The sequence below is a fragment of the Fusarium subglutinans genome, assembly GCF_013396075.1.
Source record: "Fusarium subglutinans strain NRRL 66333 chromosome Unknown NRRL66333_c0000027, whole genome shotgun sequence".
Lineage (NCBI taxonomy): Eukaryota > Fungi > Ascomycota > Sordariomycetes > Hypocreales > Nectriaceae > Fusarium > Fusarium subglutinans.
Window position 1 is genome coordinate 249,017 of NW_023502090.1, and position 15,558 is coordinate 264,574.

A 15,558-nucleotide genomic window follows, 5' to 3' on the forward strand; every position below is an offset into this window, starting at 1 on the left:
TTAAAGCCTAAAGAGCTCAACAGTCACAATAAACGAGAAGCCTTTCCCTCTGAGCTTGAATTTGGCTGAACGCCTGTGATTGGGAGTCAAGGCTCAAACTTGGAGCTTTGGATAAATCTCAAGGTCAACATCATCAACAATACATACCAGACGCACAACTGCTTGGTCCATGTGCCGCTTTGAGCTTCTTGGTGTTATCATCATTATCTTGCGTGATATCGGGGATTCTATCAGGTCAAGAAAGGCTAAAGATCGGTACCTTTCCTACCATTGTCGTCCTATCAAACATCACCGCTAATTATACCAAGCTCCGAACCAGAACCAGAACCAGAACCAGAACCACAGCCATGCTCCATGAAATCCTACTCTCCCTCTCGGGACATCCCTCCCCCCTCCTACGAACCGATGCAACTCAACCTCATGCCCTCTCCGGCGTATCACCAGCCGAGCGCCAACTCCTCGCCTCGGCTGCCCATCTCAGCGACGTCCACATCAAACTGATCAGCTACACGGCCCAGGTAGCTAACTCGCACCCCTCGACCATCTGCCGAGCTGTCGCAACAGCCATAGACTCCATCCATCTAGCAGCCTTCCAGCGCAAAGTTCTCAATGTCGAGGCGAGCATATTACAAGATGACCCGGATCTGGTGGGAGCGTATAATATTGTCCCCTTGACGGCGGTGATAGGCGAGTTTAAGGACTGGACTAGGAGGATGGAGTGGCTTTGGGAAATGGTGCAGTTTATGCTGGTAAAGAATAAGAAGGGGGAGACATGCCACGGCGCTCAGCTCATGGATCGTCTGCGCCTTGAGCTGCAAAGTGGGTATAGGGATGTTCAAGAGGCGGCTATGAGTCTTGTTACGGTGGCAGAAACAGCATGGCTAAAACAGGTTTCTGCTTGGATATTATACGGAAGACTTCCGAGCTTTGGGGGTGACGATTTCTTCGTTCAGAAGGTCCAAGAGTCCGAAGAGGTAGGTCTTGTTTGGCGCCTTTGCAAAACATTGCTAACGGAAGCAGGAGTATATATCACGGTCCAGTCTACTGCCAGCATTCGTGACACCAGCTACAGCTTCATCCATGCTCTTCATCGGCAAATCTCTAAATCACATCCGAGTCAAGAGCAGCGTTGACTCAGGCCTTCGTGGCCTAGATCACCTATCATCAAAGCTTCAGGAATTATCCAGCCTCTCCTTTCCACTAAAAAGCACCAGCTTCTCGAGAGCCATCATTGCGGTCCGGATATCTCTGTCCGAAAATACACTTCAGAAACTGCTCCCGCTAGCCAAGGTGACGGAAATGCTACAATTATTGCGAGATTTCTTCCTACTCGGTCGTGGTGAATTTGCGATGCAATTGACCCACGAGGCAGATGAAAAAATACGCAGTCGTTGGAGGCGAGCAGATAATTTGGCTTACGAAAAGGGTGATGGTCTAAAGAACGTGACGGTCAAAGAGGGTGAAGTTGCAGCGGTTCTCGCAAGGACATGGGCTGTTCTAGCATCTATGCAGGGCCAACATGCTGAGGAAGATGAACAACTTGAGCTTGCTCGAGACCTTTTACGACTAAATCTCACCAAGAGTAAGGCGACTCAGAATTTTGGCTCAGGTTCAGGTCTCAGCCATGATGCTGCAAGCCTCTTATCCGAGTCGCCTTTTCGCAACCTCCTTTTCTCTGTCCCGTCTTTGCTGTCCGTCCATATCCCACCACCACTGGATATGGTACTGTCACCATCAGACATACAGATATACTCTTGTATCAACGCCTATCTACTATCAATGCGCAGAGCGCACATTCGGCTTACGGATCTCTGGAAGATTACATCCTTGAGACGTCAATATCCAACCGCAAAAGGTGACCGAGAACATATTATCCTTCTTCGAAAGCGTTGGACGTCTCGGTCGTCTTCAATGCGTAGCTCTTGGACGACTGCAAGTGCTGCCATATTCTTCCTAGCAGAAACAGAAGCATACCTCCAGACTGAGATTGTTGCTGGGCTATGGGAGGGCTTCCATGAGTGGTTGACAGCCAATGACCCCAAGCATGGGCAGTCTAGAGCACCAACACCAACCAAATTACAAGAAGAATCAGGGGGTGCTGATATAGATGGGGAAGAGGATGATGACTTATGGCTAGGCAATGAAAATGACAAGCCTACAGCTCAAGATGATACTCCCAAAGCACGAGATTCAACGCCTCCCCAAGATCCTCAGACTCTTTCAACAGCTCACCGCCTGTACCTTCGTACTCTCATTCATCGGCTGCTTCTCACTCAGCCAACGTTTACCCAGCCTCTATATAACCTCCTCATCCACATTGATCACCTCGTCGCCCATCTACATCGTCTGCACGCTATCTATACATCTATAGACCTCGAGACGGATGCCGGCGTAGTCGATGCCTTTGTCGACCTCGAGTCTGAAGAGCGTGACGTTAAGCGCCGTCTCCACGACATCGAATCCCGTGTCCGCTCTGGCATCGAAGATGTCGTCGCCGCCCTCCGCGCTCTCGAATCCGACCCCATCTTCACAGCCGAATGGGAGGGCGACACAGCTCCCGCCACTGCAACTGAGGAAGACGAAGATGATCAGCGAAACGGCAGAGCCCGGGACACAGACGATGCAGAGGAACGAGGTGGCTTCACAGCTGCACGGGTTGGTGGCATCAATCGTCTGCTCATGAAGCTCGACTTTGGCACATGGTTCGGCAGACCAGACGGCCACGAGGATGTCGAACAGCTGTAACTCGACCGCTTCTGGCGTCTCTGCAATTATCGCGTGGGATGGGATAATGAGCTGGTCAGACTTACATGGACGTCAATGGCAGACTTTCTCATGCCAAGGCACGTCTGCAGAAATGAAAAAGAGACGGACGTTTCCCCCGCATCTGTGGCGTTACGGATGGCACGATTCCCACGTCCCCCGATGCATCTCGAGCTGACTTGACAGGGGTTGCACATGGGGGTGGATGAGGGTTTTTCTTCCCGCTATCAAACCCAATTGAGTGGATGGAGGGGACTGGACTACCTTGGGCATTTGAGTTATACCAATGGACCACGGAGACATGCAGCTGCAAGAAAATTTTGCGCCATATCACCAAGAACTCTATCAATTTCGCCTTCGTGTCAGGTCATCATTGTAACTCTTCTCAATCGTGCAGCTTTAGCCTGATCATAGCGTAAACTGGTTTTGTATGTGTTTCGTACAATCCACTAATTCTGTAGTGATTCAATTCTCTCCAAGCCATACCCATTTTCATATCTGGGGTCAAGAGGCGTAGTCCAATCCGGGGTAAACAAAGACACCGGTTAATACCAAGCCAGGCCAGATCATCAATCCTAAGTTGGGCTTTCCCATTTCTCATAGCCCTATCCAAACAAAACTCCCGAGCGCCTCGCATGCTGCAATCGTGGGGATGATATTTCGTATCCCGCAAATGTCCGTCCAAAAAACCTCACAGCCCAACCAGTCTGTGGTGGGTGAGTACAGTAGATAACAAAACAAGAAAAAGTCCAAATATGTACATGTCTGTCTGTTCATGACAGGATAAAAGGTTTGTTAAAACAAGAAAGGTAGAAGGATGAAAATCGTCATCTTATACCAACATATATAGTATCCTTTCTGAAATAGAATTATTCAGGATTCCATAGGGGTTGGTAAGAAAATATCAGGGAAAGCGGCCGATATTATTTCCGATGTTGCTAGACTTTAATACGCAGCGACAGGCTTGCGTCCAAATCTGATTGCGCCACGGCTTGAAGAGTGTTCTTCAGAGTGGCGTCGCTGGAAGAAGCTGTGCATAAACGAGCGAGGGTTTGCATGGTTGACGTCGCCAGTGTCCCTACGGATAGCTCGGTGTGAGGGTTTCTTGGCTTGCCATCGCTCCTTAATGCAGTCGTCAACCAGGGAAATAAGGCCAGTGGCGATGATGACACTAAAAGCCCTGTTAGTTTAATTACAATAAAGGAGTTTCATCATGACTTACTCAGCCACGTCAGTAATGGCATCGATGATGCTACTGTCACTAATCCAGATGTAGCAAGGGGTAACCCAAGCTCCAGCCATCTCATCGTCCAGAATCTGGTTGGGACTTCGCATCTCAGGAACGATATGAGCGACGGGTGCGCCATGTCCATCTCGAACAAGGTGGAATGAGACAACATTGAGGTTCTTGTCAATTACACGCTTCCAGGCGTATGTGTGACCCCACCACTCAAACTCGTATCGCTTGTTGGTGCGTCCACCTCGTCGTGCAATATCCACGCGAGCATAGTTGCTGAACTCAAGCTTAATTCGGTTTGTGGGTACCATTCGTGCCTTGGGCTTAGGCGTTGGCGAGTCTGATTTCTCCGTATGATGCGAACCGGACCATACGGAGGCGTTATCAGAAGTTGTAGAAGCGTTGGTACCATTGCCGAACTTAAAGATTGAAGAGTTGCTGGAGGTCGGTCGATGAAATGGAGTAGCCATTGTCCGCATAGCGGAGCTCATTGACCTTTGGAGGACAGGCCGTGCTGCAGCGACAGTACTGGTTGGCGCTGGAGCATATGCGCGCTTAGAGTTGCAAACCTCTCGGCCAGAGTCGCGGCAGTAACGGCGAAGAGAAAACTCTCGGCGAGCCAGATCGTGCATGCGCAGGTGGAATAGCTGAACCGCAAGCGTGCGTCGTGTATGTCCAAAAGGAACAACGGTATCGACACGGAGATTCATGTTGCCGTCCGAAGTACAATCGTCATGGCGTACGGCAAGTCGGTCCAGTGAAGGGAAGAGACGGCCAAAGTCTTGAGGTGTAGACGGTCGACAGGGGCGTTCGTTAGAGGTTCCGCGATAAGGAGGCAACACTGGAGGGATATGAAGTGACTCAGGGTCAGATAGAATGTAGTCCTTGTCGGCATCTTCCTGGTCATCTTCTCTGTCGTCATCGTCATCGTCTTCATCACCGCTTTCCTCCTCCTCCTCTTCTTCTTCTTCTTCCTCCTCATCCTCAGTTTCAAATTCTACCTCTTCGCCGCCAACTGGCAAATCTCGGCACAAGGGTGTCATTTCAGATAGGACCGAGTCGTATGTGGCGATAGAGGAAGAGGTAGTATTGAAGCTGCGCTCAACTGTTGACTTCATGGCTGCTGTAGGTCTGTTCCCTTGAGCAACATCAAGACACTTATTATTAGACCCGGAAGTCGAGTGAAAAGAGGTAGGGGCCGTTGATTGAGAAACTTCTGAGAAGTACGAGTCGCGGCGTGAATCAGAATCGGAAGGGGCTGGAGATGTACTGATGACAACTTTCCGTTGTCGCCGTAATGATGGTTCGGCTGTCATTGTGCGATAGTTATCAATTGAGTAAGGTAGAGTGTTGTGGTATCCAGAGCGGTTGGTGTTGAGGGAGCAGTAGAGTTTAGGAGTGCGTGTAAGTGGTGTAAATACTGAGCTTCAAGTAAAGATGCCTGGAGTAGGGGTGTGGCGAAGCAATACTTGAGTTTGTTTGTATGTAGTCTGTGGTATATGACACAGCCAGCTTCAATCAGGTTGAGTCAGAGTCGAGAGTCGTGAATTTGATAATAGCGTAGATGAGGAGACAATCGAAAGGGATATATCTTCACCTTAAGTCGGTTCTGCCTTGGTATGGATATGGATGGTAGACTAACGGCGGACGTTGGTCGTAGGTGGGGAGGGGGGCTTATTTGGTACCGAGCCTGACCTTAATACGCAACCAGTGGAGCTGTCGAGAAGCCAGGGGTAAGAAGTGTGTTCAGGCAAGGACTTGGACTCGAGGCCACATCAGGAACCTGGCGGGACGGACCACTTTTGGACCACCTGTCAACTCGGGCCACGGCGGGGGGAACAGTGAGAAGTGGAAGAAACACCTCGCCTCGCCCCGGCCTCAGACCTCATCTTGCAGACTCGTGCTTAACCTTCAATAGACACCCCCTAGTGTCCATTGTATGCAGCCAGTAGTGACACTGTTGCAGCCCTAGTTTCTCTGGGCTGCACTTTATTATTGTTGGCTGCAAGAGACAAGTAAGGTATCGGCAAAGACTGAGCAATACGTTGCGTTGCCATTAATTAAAGCATTGCTACCGTAAAGTCAACGGTGGGCAGACAATCGGGTCACAGACAGCGCCAGAAAAAGTTGGTCACTCTTAGGGAGGCGACTTCAACGGTAGGTGGCTGAAAACCCCAGGCGATGCATTCCAGATTTTGACACGCAACCGACTGTCTGTATCGGGGACAGGCGCCTGAGGCACGGCGCTCTATAGTAGGAAGTAGATGACTCTACTAGTCCTATCCGCGGACTGTATAGCACGTCTTTCGTGGGGGAGCAGAGCCCAAGACTGCCCCGGATGAGATCCCTAGTGTGCATCGGCCAGTGCTCGGCCACTAGAGTGAGCAAGAGGGTGCGCGTGTGAAGACTTTGTGACGGCGTACCACACGGGGACAGGCCACAGCTAGGGTGCAATGGCTGTTTGGAGCTCATGTCGAGCTCATAGTCACACCATGGGTGGGCTGTTTCCTCCGTCCCGTCGATTCGGTCTTCCTGGGGTGATGGGTGACAAGCGTTTCTCAGTCAGGATGGCGGATTCTGATGCCCGCCGATCGATGGGATCTCACTGAAATGGTGGTCGATCAAGGGTAGCGTCAGTAGAGGTCTGTAAGCTTGATTACTAGAGTTGTCTCGACTGAGGCAATGAAGATGGTCGTCGACAGAACAGTTTTTTTCCCCAGGGTGGTCTCGGACCAAGACCGAATAATTATCGCACTTCTGTGCTTCGTTATAGGTCATTGCCTGCTGTACGGAGGAGGGATGCACGGATAGAAGAACACAGATCCGTTTCTCTCCATGCTTGGAGGACCCCTAACGTTACCACCCGCCAATCTTTCACCACCACGCAAAGCCAGCTGTGCTCCCCTTCAGGTTTCCCCACAGCCCTTGTCCTCTGTATCTCAATACAGTATTTGGTGGAGCGAGACGTGCGAGGCTGTTGAAACTCGGCTCGTCGTGTGTTGGCTTACGACCCATTTATTCTTGATCGCTGATGAATCCGAATAAGCAGGTAACGTGCCCTGACACTGAACGTCTCAGGATCATGACCCGAAGGAGGAATGGCGGATTTCTGGGACACGTCCCGGCTGGTTGAGTGTGTGCATGCATGTGTACTGTATAGCCCAACATTAGTACTGTATTACACGGCAGACAAGCCCTGTAAAGTCCAGTCAGTTGCCTAACAAGGGTTCGTTTGTTGGATGTTTGTCCTGATTTTGGAAGAGAGTTCCTGACTTTGTGATTGAGATGAGGAGATGTTGTTTATCGATGATGCCTCGCTTAAGTCACGAGGTGATTTGAGTCATTTCTCCTTCCTCTGTTTCTAGATTGTTTGCCAATTACCTATCTTCCCGTGCCTTCCTTCATCTGCTGGTCTGATTTACATCGCGGAAGGTGGCAGCTGCTTCCCGCCCAATCATGGTGGTCGTGATAATAGGTGTCTCAGGCTTCAAGACATGCCACCTGAGGCATCACAAATGCACATGCACAGTAAATATTTCCGTTTAACATTCTATCCGAGTCAGTCAAACGTCAAAGATGTACTGTATCAACTTCAAACTTCTGGTTAATAGGTAAGGTAGTAGTCATCTGAGTTTTTGAGAAGTTACCTACTAACCTACCCTGCCTACCTAGTACAGTACCTATTCCTGGCTCTGTGTATCATCAACTACCTACGCCAGATCCTTGCATTTTTGGGTTTCCCTCACCATCCACTACTACTCTGTACCATTTCAGCTTCCACCAACCAAGCCTGATCTCAACCATCCAAGTCAATTCTTCACCCAGCATTCATGGATCTCTTTGGCTTCTCTCATTGATCCAGAATGTCCAAGATCACCCCGGTGACCCCGGGATCTGATATGCAAGGCCGATTGGATCCCACGGCATCTCACCTCTTCGTCTTTTCTCGCTCAGGGTTGCACATAACCTTGGATAGGTATTTAGTTCGGGTCTACCGCTAACACTAGATGCTCATGATCGAACGCGTCAGCCTTCTCTGTCTGCCGTGTCTGCCTCGTTAATGAGGTTGAAATTATCTATTCGCTGGCAATGTCGGTGACGAGGCTGTAATGATAATTCAACTCAACAGAGCCACATCCTTTGACATGGCCTGCGGTGAATGGGATTGCCTGGCCTGGCTGCCATGTCCTCTACTCCGCCATTGACTAGTTATAGGTGCTTCTATTTAGGGAGATGTCATGACAAGGGTACGCTAGGCAAGAGCCTAAAATTATCACTGATGGTCCATTATCAAATTCACTATCCACAGTTTACAGCATCAGCCTCGGCGATTTGTCTGCTGCGCCAGATGGATTTGCTAAGCTGCCTATAGGTTTAATTGACTCACTCAAGTCACTGCAACTAGGTACTGGCCCGTCCCGCTCCATACATATCCCGGCGTCGAGATTCACGTGGCGGGTCGGCCAACTCATTCATGACTGAGCTGGCCCTTGATACATACTTGCACAAGATGGATGTCATGGGGCGGCTCGTTGAAGGCAGAATCACGAAGCACGACAGCTATGTCTTCTTCTTACTGTCGTCACAAACAGATCGCCAATATGGGGTTTGGCGGATGGAACTCGGTATTTCTCTGAATTCGATCTTGACACCCAGGGAATGCCTTGCCTTGGAACCCAACACCTCCATCATCATGCGTCCTAGCGTGTAGGACTTGAGACGCCATCGACACTTTGAAGCATTCGGGTTTCATACACGTCACTATTCGTCGCTACACTAACAATTTGAGAGTGAATCGTACAACATTCTGTACACGCTGCCAGACTTTCTCAGTTACACGGCCGACATGATCTTCAACCCAGGCTCGAACACTGTTTGTCGAACCCTACTTGGGGAAGCAAGAAAACTTTAGGACCTTGATCCTAGGTGATAGAAAGATTTAGGCAAGTCAGTCAAAGATTAGGGTGCTCTTTGGTGAGTTCATTCTGCCATCCTACTTCAACCTCTGACGTTTTCTTGCTCCCAAAGCCCTGCAGCTTCATCCCACTTCTTGGTTCGCATCGCACGCGCTAAACATGCAAGCCAAAGGTGATTTATGACCACCAAGTCGATCCATCGAGATGCAGTCCTTGCTCATGTGTTGAGAGCCCATTCGTTGTCGGGGGCTCTGGCCCCTGTTTAATGAAACGATTTGGCCAATCGCAAGGTCAGTCTTCTCCTCTGAGCCAAAGGAGCACGCAAACTTAGATCATGTCCATGGCCTGCGACTCAATTCAATCGTCAAGTCGTCGCATTTGGAGGTCCCTTGGCATTGCGCCGTTCCTGTGCCTGACCATCATGAGGCCGCAATCTTGGAACGAAGGAACCGTCTGCTAGAATCTTGAAGAAGCGGTGTTTGCTTACAGCATCCCGTTGGCTATCTGGCTGTCCCAATCAGAGCAGAGGCAGACACATTTCCACTTTCGTTCACCTACACGAAGCTGTAGCTGCGGATACACCACTCATCAGAACCTTGTGTCGTCATGTCACAAGCACCGCAGCTTCTTTGGTAAGCTTCAAGTCTCGAGGTCACCGAGCTGACCTCACTTTGTCTCGGGCCAGACCCAATCTTCTCCATCATCTCGACCTAAGCCGCTTATTAGCGCAGTTGATCTGTTTCCTCGTCCATTTTTCACTACTGCACCTAGCCGAGACCAGCAGGTCGGCTTGACGTAATGTTACGGGAACTAAGCTAGCGATGTGCTGTAACTTTCAAAATGCAGTTACTCAATCCAGAAGTTGAAAGCATCATGGCCCTGAGATGATTGGGCTCATAACGAAGGCTTCCAGTGAAGCTTAGAGGCATATACTGTGTAGAGTCTGGCCTCAGAATCGATAGCCGCCAACAGCATCTCGACAATGATAATCGAGCGTAGCCACATAACCCAAGTTCTTCAGGCTGAGAAATATCTGACGCCTCACTTTCCGCCTGAACGGACGGCTGTTTTCCCCGCGCTTCTCTTCATATTCACGTGTTGGAGATGGAGGTACCGGCCCGTCGGTGGAATATGCCACCATCAGGCTCTTGCACAATGAACAAGAAGTACCCTTGAGGCGAGAACAGTCGATGCATGGGTGATTTGGCTGAGTTCCGAATGGACAACAGCCGGACCTTCGGACCCTGCACCTTTTCTGCCGCCTCTTCCCATGCATCTGCATATTGTGCCCAACAACTTGATGGGAATCAGCTATTTGCTGGATCATGAGTGTAGGTCTCTGATACGCGAGATGTTGTGTACAAGTTGTCCTGTGCGTTTCGACGTGGGCCATGGCCATCCTTTGCCTGCCGCCGTAGACCACGCGATTCAAGTTGAGCATTATTCATCAGGCATTAAGTTTAGCTATCGCATCCCGTGTGCAAGGTATCTTGCTAGTCGCCATGAAATCCTTTCCCCTATACTTCCCGATGCCATGAAGGGGTGACCTGACTAACAGATCCTATCACTCCACCCATGGTCACGGAATCTGCTGAGTTCACTCATACCTTTCCTGCTTACACAAACTTCAAATCTCGAAGCTCCAAGACCTCGTGCCCACCATCTTCTTTTCCCTGATACAGTCCCATGCGAATTAGGTTCCCTTTTAGGTAACATGTAATGCGCTTTTGCAATACCATCCACCTGTCAAACTGTCATCCAACATATGATTTGATGCTCAATTCTCCGCCATATGAAGATCTTGTCGATCGAAGTAACGAAAGACACGGTACTTCCTTGCGCTTATACAATGTAACTCTCCAAGGCCTCAGTTGTAGCCGGTCAGAGATAGAAACGTGGCCGTGGAACCGCTGCATCGACGGCCGGGCCGTGCCTGAAATAGATGATGTCTCGGATTCATGCGAGACTTTGTTTAACAGAAACGATCATGGGATTCTCAATGTGTGAGGTGCTGAAAGTGAATCTGAGAGGTGACACAGGATAAGACGCCTTGGTCGATACCTAACATAGCCTACTGAATCGAACTGCTTTACAACTAACTAAATCTCTCATGTTCCACTCATGTCCTACAGTTTCTTATCTGAACACACGCCTTGCTACGCATCGTTTTCTTCTCCTCCTGTAACGCTCTCGAATCCTGAACCCACCACTCAACGCCTGAGGATACAGCCACGGCCCAACTACCTTTCTTGAACTCGTCCTATTATTCGTCGTCATCATCATCATGGACATCTTTTCCTAGAGATCGCCATCGCCCTCGCTACGCCATCCACACCTGCACTAGGACTGGCTGTTCCAGCCAACCCAGCTCCGCGGCATGACGCGCCAGATCTTGACCTCTCCGCTGCGAAGGTCGTCAAGCTTGAAGCTTTCTACCTTGACCTTCTTGCTCTCACGGCCTTGCTCCCATGCGCGCACCTTCTTCTTGGTGCCATCCCACTCAGATACTACAGCGACGTGGTCTGGTTTGCCCACCTCGGCAGAGTACTTTGCATGCATAGGACCATGCTTGCCTTGGAACTTGGCATTGCGGATTGTAATGATGTCGCCAGCACGGATCACGTCGTTCTGTTGAGTCGATGCATTGGCCATATTTGAATAGACAAGAGCACCATAGGCACGAGTGCCAACAGGAGGTAGAGCATCCTTATAAGGCTTGAGAAGTTCTAGAACAAGACCTTGGGGAGTGCCGTCCGCGACGACAGAGTCTTTCTTGGCAGCTACAGCCGTCGAGATGTGGCGACCAAATCGCTCATAAAACTCTTCCATCTGATCCTGGCGGAGGGGACGCGGCGGGGGCTCATGGCGTTGCTCAAGCTGAACATCTGATGCATCGTAGGGGTCGTATCGAATTGTCAAGAAGGTTTGTGAGTAGTCTTGATATAAGATAAAGATTTCGCGAGTTATCGTCGTTTGTTGGCCGCCATTGGTAGACGTCGACTCTTCGGCCTCAAAGTAAATATCCTTACGTCCCTGGAGAACTGGAGGTACTTGGTTAGATTGCTTCCACCAGCCACTCTGGATGGCCAGGTCCAAGTCATTCGCAATAAAACCTGACTCCATCGACATTGATGGTCGGTGGACATCCATAGATCGTCTGTTTCCGGCAGCAGCCCTCGAAATGTCTAAAGATTGGCGCCCTGAGGTGCGACCTGCTGGCACACTTGGAGGAGGAGGAGGTCTTCGATCTATCGGAGAAGTAATAGATGGCGATTGGGGGAAGATACCCTCCTCTTCAATCTTGGGCGTCCTGGGGGCGTACCCATGTCCTCCAGGAGGTGCTGAATAATTGTAGGGGTCATAGTCTTCTTCCAGACGAGGCGACTGAGGCGGTTGGGGAGGAAGTAGACCTGCAGGAGGGGGAGGGGGAGGTGCCGCGCGTGGCACGTCAATAGACTGTCGCTTGTTATCCGTAGGTGGAGGCGGTGGAGGAGCAGCGCGAGGTGTATCAATTGATTGCCGCATATTCTCAGGAGGCGGCTGCGAAGGGACAGGCGGTGGAACAGCTCTGGGAGCCGTGCCTGTAGGAATAGGGGGTGGTAGTTTAGGAGGAGCATCGGAGACTGGCGATAGAATAGTGTTATCTTCAAGGCTTGATTCACGGGCGTGTGACTTCAGAGCATCTTTATGGGGGACAGAAGAAGCAATATCCGTATCGTAATCACCCTCGTACTCGGTAAGCTCCTCAGCTTCTTCTTCACCAGCCTGAGGAGGTCCCCTGGTATGTTGTGCCTGAGAGTCTTGGGTGGACTGTCGACGAAGACCACCTGGTGGAGGCGGGGGAGGCGGCCGACTCTGCGCTGGTAAAGCCGGTGCAGATCCAGGAATAGGTGGCGGCAGTCGACTTAATCTATTGCTAGCATTGGTTTTAGGAGATGTAGGGCTGAGCTCCTCGCGCGTAGGGGACAGTGGTGGTGATCTTGCAGGCAAGTGAGGGGGCTGGACTGGCGGCGGTGCCATAGGAGGAGACCTCACGGCAGCTACAGGGCCTTCTCGGTCGCTCTCACGACCACCAGAGAGCTCATCACCTGACTGGGATCCTTCGGACTGAGACTTCACGTCGGTGGGAGGTGCGGGAGGAGGAGGGCGAGCTGTACCTAGTAAGTATCATCATCTTTTTCAAGTGGGCGTTAACTTACATTCGGATGGCACAGGAGGAGGGCCTGCTGGATCCCGAGGAGGAACTGGGTGACAGTTAGTATCCAAACCATCCAAGGTCTCGATATCTGATGGTACATACTCGTAGGTGCGGCGTGAGGAGCAGGAGTGATATCACTCTCTGCTTCCTCCTCTGCCATCTCTGCATGCTCTGGAACTCGGGGCGGCTGAGACGGAACAGGAGGTGGTGGTGCTCGGGCAGCTGGCTCATGTTCCTCAGGCTTACTTGAACCGCCAAACCCAGGCAAAGCCATCATAGTAGGAACAGGTGGTGCAGCATGGCTATTTGGCGATGCCTCCTCGACAGTTTCGTCGATCGACGTTCGCTCTGGCTTTGGGGCCTTCTTCTTTTTGGGAGGCGGCGCCGGCGCTGGCATAGGAGCACCAAACATACCATGGAAGCCCATACCGCCACTCATCTTGGCCATTCTCGCCCGTAACTCCTCTTTACGCCTAACCTCAGGATCCATTTCCTCGTCATCTTCATCCTCTTCCTCGTCCGCTTCCTCGCTATCCTCTTTTCTTGATGTTGGTGCCTCGGGAGGAGGACCCGAGTGTATAGGCAATGCAGGTGCTCGCGGTGCATTCCTAGCCACACCATCACTATCATCCCGCTCCGTTAAGTCATCATTGCCTTCAGTTGTGTCACCCGCGCCAGACATGTCCGCCTCATTGCCATCATGGACAGGTTCCACGGCAGGTCCCTTGGAAGACCTACGGCGTGGAGGTGGAGGCATGCGATTTTGCCGCGGTTCGTCCATAGATGTTCTGGCATCAGTATCCTGAGTGTCTTTGCGCTCAAGGGGAGCATGAGGCTCTTGAGGTGAAGCCTCCGCCTCAACCGGGGTATCGATATGGTCGACACTCTCACGCTTCTTGTGAGGCTTTTTTGGTTTCTCTTTCTTAAGAGCAGCATCGGCATGTCGTGCTGCTTGCTCCTGCTGCTGCTTTTGAAGCAGTGCAATGCGCTCCTTTAAACTTGTAGGCTTAGGTTGATCTTCATCTTCGCCACCCTGACCTTCACTAGGAACAAGTCCGGCCCTCTCGGCCTGTCCTTGGGTTTCTGCCTCCCGTTCCTTGATTTCAGGATCCTCCTCGCGTCGGTATACCTTAGCGGTCGGGGTCTGCTGTGGTGGGGGTATGAAAGCATTGCGACTGGGAGGAGGAGCCACAAACGGCTTCTTTATAAAGCCTGTACCCGAGCCAGCCAGACCACTTGGCTTGAAGGGCGCAACAGGAGGTGCTGCAGGCTTGTTAAACGCCGCAATGCGATCCTTGAACGAGCTAGCAGAAGGCTTCTCTGCCTTGGGGGGAGGTCCGGAGGCCTTGGGCTTTGGCGAAGCGGCAGCCGGAGCTTGAGGAGCGGGGGCTGGAGGCTCGGGCTTAGGAACTGCAATGTGCGGGGGAGCTGTAGCCTGGACGGGCTCGGCGGGCTTTGAAGTAATAGGCTCCGGGACGGCCGGGGCAGCCGGTTCGGGAGCCGAATGTTTATGTACGGGTTCATGGGCTTTTTCGATCTCGGGCTCAGGTTCGGGCGCGGGGATTGAAGGAGCCTCTTGTTGAACAGGTGGCGGTGGGGGAGAAGCGATATCTTCGGCGGGTTGAGCAGGTTCGAGCTCTTTCTTAGTACGGGTTCGAGCTGGACGAGGAGGTGCAGTAGGCTCAAACTTCTCGACAAAGTTTCGAGGGAAAATACCCTCTTGCTTCACGCCGTTATCGTCGACATATTCCCCGCCATACCAGTCGTCGTCCTCCTGATCAGTAACAGTGATGACCTGGCCGATACTAAAGTTGAGGTCGTCCTCATGAGGCGATGAGTAGTCGTAAATGGCCTTGACTCTGAATGGCGCGGCCATTTTTGCTGGTGATTGATCCTCTTCTGGAAGCTCTCTTGCAGGACAAACGCTGCCCGAGGCTGGGATCAAAGCTTCTCTGGGCGTGTGGCTGTATGGAGCAACAAGGTTATAGTACGTGGATTAGGTATTCGTAGGCTAGTAGGTCAACGGGCAGCTTTGCTTGCTTGCTTGCTTGCTCGCTTGATTGAGTGTGGGGCGCGACAGGGGGGCGTCGTCAGCCTGTGGGATCAAGTGAGGCGGGGGAGGATATAGCGATGAGGTGTTTGAAGGCGCAGTCTATGTAGGAAGGCGATTGCTCGGTTTTTAATATGCGATAGGAAGTATTAAGTGGGAATGGATGCTCGGATCCTCAAGAGGAAAAGCACAAGAGAGAGATGAGATGCAGGTTGCAAGGAGGAGGGTGGTGTTTAGCGGAGCATAGGCATAGGTAGGCCTGGAGCTGGGGCGTTTGTCGACGTCAGCGCTATGAGCCCGTCACTCCGACCATCTCACGGGTAAAATGGTACTTCCAGTTTAGCTGGTAGGGAAGTTTCCAGTTCAGTTATAGTCGGTTGATGCCTAGTTCCGA

At 51.3% G+C, this 15,558-nt stretch overlaps 3 protein-coding genes across 3 annotated transcripts; 1 reads left to right on the plus strand and 2 right to left on the minus strand.

The window, feature by feature from the left end:
- Positions 1–347: 347 nt before the first annotated feature.
- FSUBG_3119 (gamma-tubulin complex component GCP4) lies at positions 348–2,745 on the plus strand (the record flags this gene model as incomplete). Its single annotated transcript, XM_036680966.1, has 2 exons — positions 348–974; positions 1,021–2,745. 2 exons carry the CDS (start codon positions 348–350, stop codon positions 2,743–2,745), a joined length of 2,352 nt encoding a protein of 783 aa, XP_036541367.1.
- A 963-nt stretch (positions 2,746–3,708) lies between these two features.
- FSUBG_3120 (uncharacterized protein) lies at positions 3,709–5,316 on the minus strand (the record flags this gene model as incomplete). Its single annotated transcript, XM_036680968.1, has 2 exons — positions 3,709–3,934; positions 3,986–5,316. The coding sequence occupies 2 exons, from the start codon at positions 5,314–5,316 to the stop codon at positions 3,709–3,711; spliced, it is 1,557 nt and encodes a 518-aa protein (XP_036541368.1).
- Positions 5,317–11,256: 5,940 nt separating this feature from the next.
- Positions 11,257–14,990, minus strand: FSUBG_3121 (SH3 domain protein; the record flags this gene model as incomplete). Its single annotated transcript, XM_036680969.1, has 3 exons — positions 11,257–13,067; positions 13,116–13,160; positions 13,217–14,990. 3 exons carry the CDS (start codon positions 14,988–14,990, stop codon positions 11,257–11,259), a joined length of 3,630 nt encoding a protein of 1,209 aa, XP_036541369.1.
- Between the last annotated feature and the right edge of the window lie 568 nt (positions 14,991–15,558).